The sequence below is a fragment of the Dipodomys ordii genome, unplaced genomic scaffold (assembly GCF_000151885.1).
Source record: "Dipodomys ordii isolate 6190 unplaced genomic scaffold, Dord_2.0 Scaffold1000000598, whole genome shotgun sequence".
Lineage (NCBI taxonomy): Eukaryota > Metazoa > Chordata > Mammalia > Rodentia > Heteromyidae > Dipodomys > Dipodomys ordii.
The window spans coordinates 1-2461 of NW_012284215.1; the positions used below are offsets into that span (position 1 = coordinate 1).

General features: G+C 37.3%; 1 protein-coding gene across 1 annotated transcript; it reads right to left on the bottom strand.

Annotated features, from left to right (window-relative positions):
- Positions 1-391: 391 nt before the first annotated feature.
- On the bottom strand, positions 392-2221 carry LOC106002755 (zinc finger protein OZF-like). The gene is given in 4 exon segments (XM_013037565.1): positions 392-635; positions 703-1535; positions 1588-1728; positions 1730-2221. Coding segments are annotated over 4 exon segments (1710 nt in total).
- Between the last annotated feature and the right edge of the window lie 240 nt (positions 2222-2461).

Consider the following 2461-nt stretch of genomic DNA (forward strand, 5'->3'; position numbering starts at 1 on the left):
GGCGGGGTCGGTCGGCCGGAGTAAGGGGTGGGTCTCCCGTTTGAGTGGACATCCATGCCCGGGTCCCCCCTCCCCACCCCACCGAATCCCAATCCTCCCCCCTCCCCGCACCGAACGTGTAAAGTTCGTTTTGGACATGACAACTTGTACTTCTCATTGTTGCAACAGGTCCACCGGTTGATACTTGTTTCATTCATAATGTTTTTCTCCTGTTTGCTTTCTGTTGAAAATTTAACTATGACTTTTTGAAAACTTTCCAATTTTTTTATTAATAAGATTTTGTTCCCGTGTTCATTCAATTTGGAACCATGAGGTATGTCTTCTGGCTAAAAGGTTGCACATTTGCTACATTCACAAGGCTTCTATCAGGTTTTGGTTCTATCATGAAAATTTATTTTTCTTTCAGGTGAGACTTTCCATAGTTATCACATTCCTTAGGTTCCTCATGTGTGTGGATTCTCTTATGCTTCCTGAGGTATGAACTCCAAATGAAGGACTTTCCACATTTGTTACATTCATAAGGTTTTTCTCCTGTGTGTGTTCTCTGATGGAGAGTAAGTTATGAATTAAATCTGAAATACTTTCCACATTTGTTACATTCATAAGGTTTCTCTCCTTTGTGTGTTCTCTGATGATCTAAATGTGAAATATTTCTACATTTGATATATTCATAAGGTTTCTCTCCTGTGTGTTCTCTGGTGAACAATAAGGTGTGACTTATGTCTGAAATATTTTCCACATTTTGTAGATTCATAATTTTTCTCTCCTGTGTGTATTCTCTGATGAGCAGTAAGTTGTGACTTTACTCTGAAATACTTTCCACAGTGGTTACATTTATAAGGTTTCTCTCCTGTGTGTGTTCTCTGATGAACAGTAAGGTGTTACTTATGGGTGAAAGACTTTTCACACACATTACATTCATAAGGTTTTTCTCCTGTGTGTATTCTCTGATTGAGTGTAAGGTACGATCTAAGTCTGAAATACTTTCCACATTTGTTACATTTATAAGGTTTCTCTCCTGTGTGTGTTCTCTGATGAACAGTACGGTATGACTTATGGGTGAAAGACTTTCCACACACATTACATTCATAAGATTTCTCTCCTGTGTGTGTTTTCTGATGGACAGTAAGGTGTGACTTACGTCTGAAATATTTTCCACATTTTGTACATTCATAATGTTTCTCTCTTGTGTGTATTCTCTGATGAGCAATAAGCTGTGACTTTACTCTGAAATACTTTCCATATTGGTTACATTTATAAGGTTTCTCTCCTGTGTGTGTTCTCTGATGAACAGTAAGGTGTGACTTATGGGTGAAAGACTTTTCACACACATTACATTCATAAGGTTTTTCTCCTGTGTGTGTTCGCTGATGGAGAGTAAGGCATGATCTAAGTATGAAATACTTTCCACATTTGTTACATTTATAAGGTTTCTCTCCTGTGTGTGTTCTCTGATTAACAGTAAGGTATGACTTATAGGTGAAAGACTTTTCACACACATTACATTCATAAGGTTTCTCCCCTGTATGTTTTCTCTGATGGAGAGTAAGGTGTGATTTGATCTGAAATACTTTCCACATTTGTTACACTCATAAGTGTGTGTGTTTTCTGATGGACAGTAAGGTCTGACTTCTGTCTGTAATACTTTCCACATTTGTTACATTCAAATAGTTTTTCTCCTGTGTTTGTTCTCTGATGAAGATGAAGGTGTGCATTACAGGTAAAAAAAATTTCTACGTTTGTTACATTCATAAGGTTTCTCTCCTGTATGAGTTCTCTGATGTACAGTAAGGTCTGACTTCTGTCTGAAATACTTTCCACATTTGTCACGTACATAAGATTTCTGTCCTGTGTGTATTCTCTGATGCAAAGTGATGTATGACTTCATTCTGAATGATTTTCCACATTTGTTGCATTCATCAAACTTCTGTTCTGTGTCAGTTCTGTGATGCCTCCTGAGACCTGACTTTTGAGTGGAAAATTCCCTACATTCTTCATATTCATAGGGTTTCTCTTCTGGTGTTGTTTGACGTTGGTCAGAACTTAGTTTTGACGTCTTAGAGATAGATTTTGCATATTGCTTATACTCATCAGGCTTCTCTGGATATTTCCTCTCAGGTTTTGTAAGGTATAAATCCTTACTAAATGATTTCTCACATTCACTACCAGACTCATTGTAGGAGAGCGTGTTCTGACACTGAATGAACTCGTCCGTCCTCATTCTTAAGGAGTTCTCATCATTCCTATTCAGATATGTCTTCTGTTTTGAGGTCAAGTTAGAAGTTGTCACTAATCTCACTCTTTCCTCTATTGTCTATTTGTGACAACTACGTCATACAGACATTCATCTGGACCTTCCTGGTAAGTCTCAGTCACATGCTCCATTTTTTTAATATCTAAAATGAGTCATATAAAGAAGAAAAAAACATACATAAGATCCAAATACTCCTTAATGAAAAGA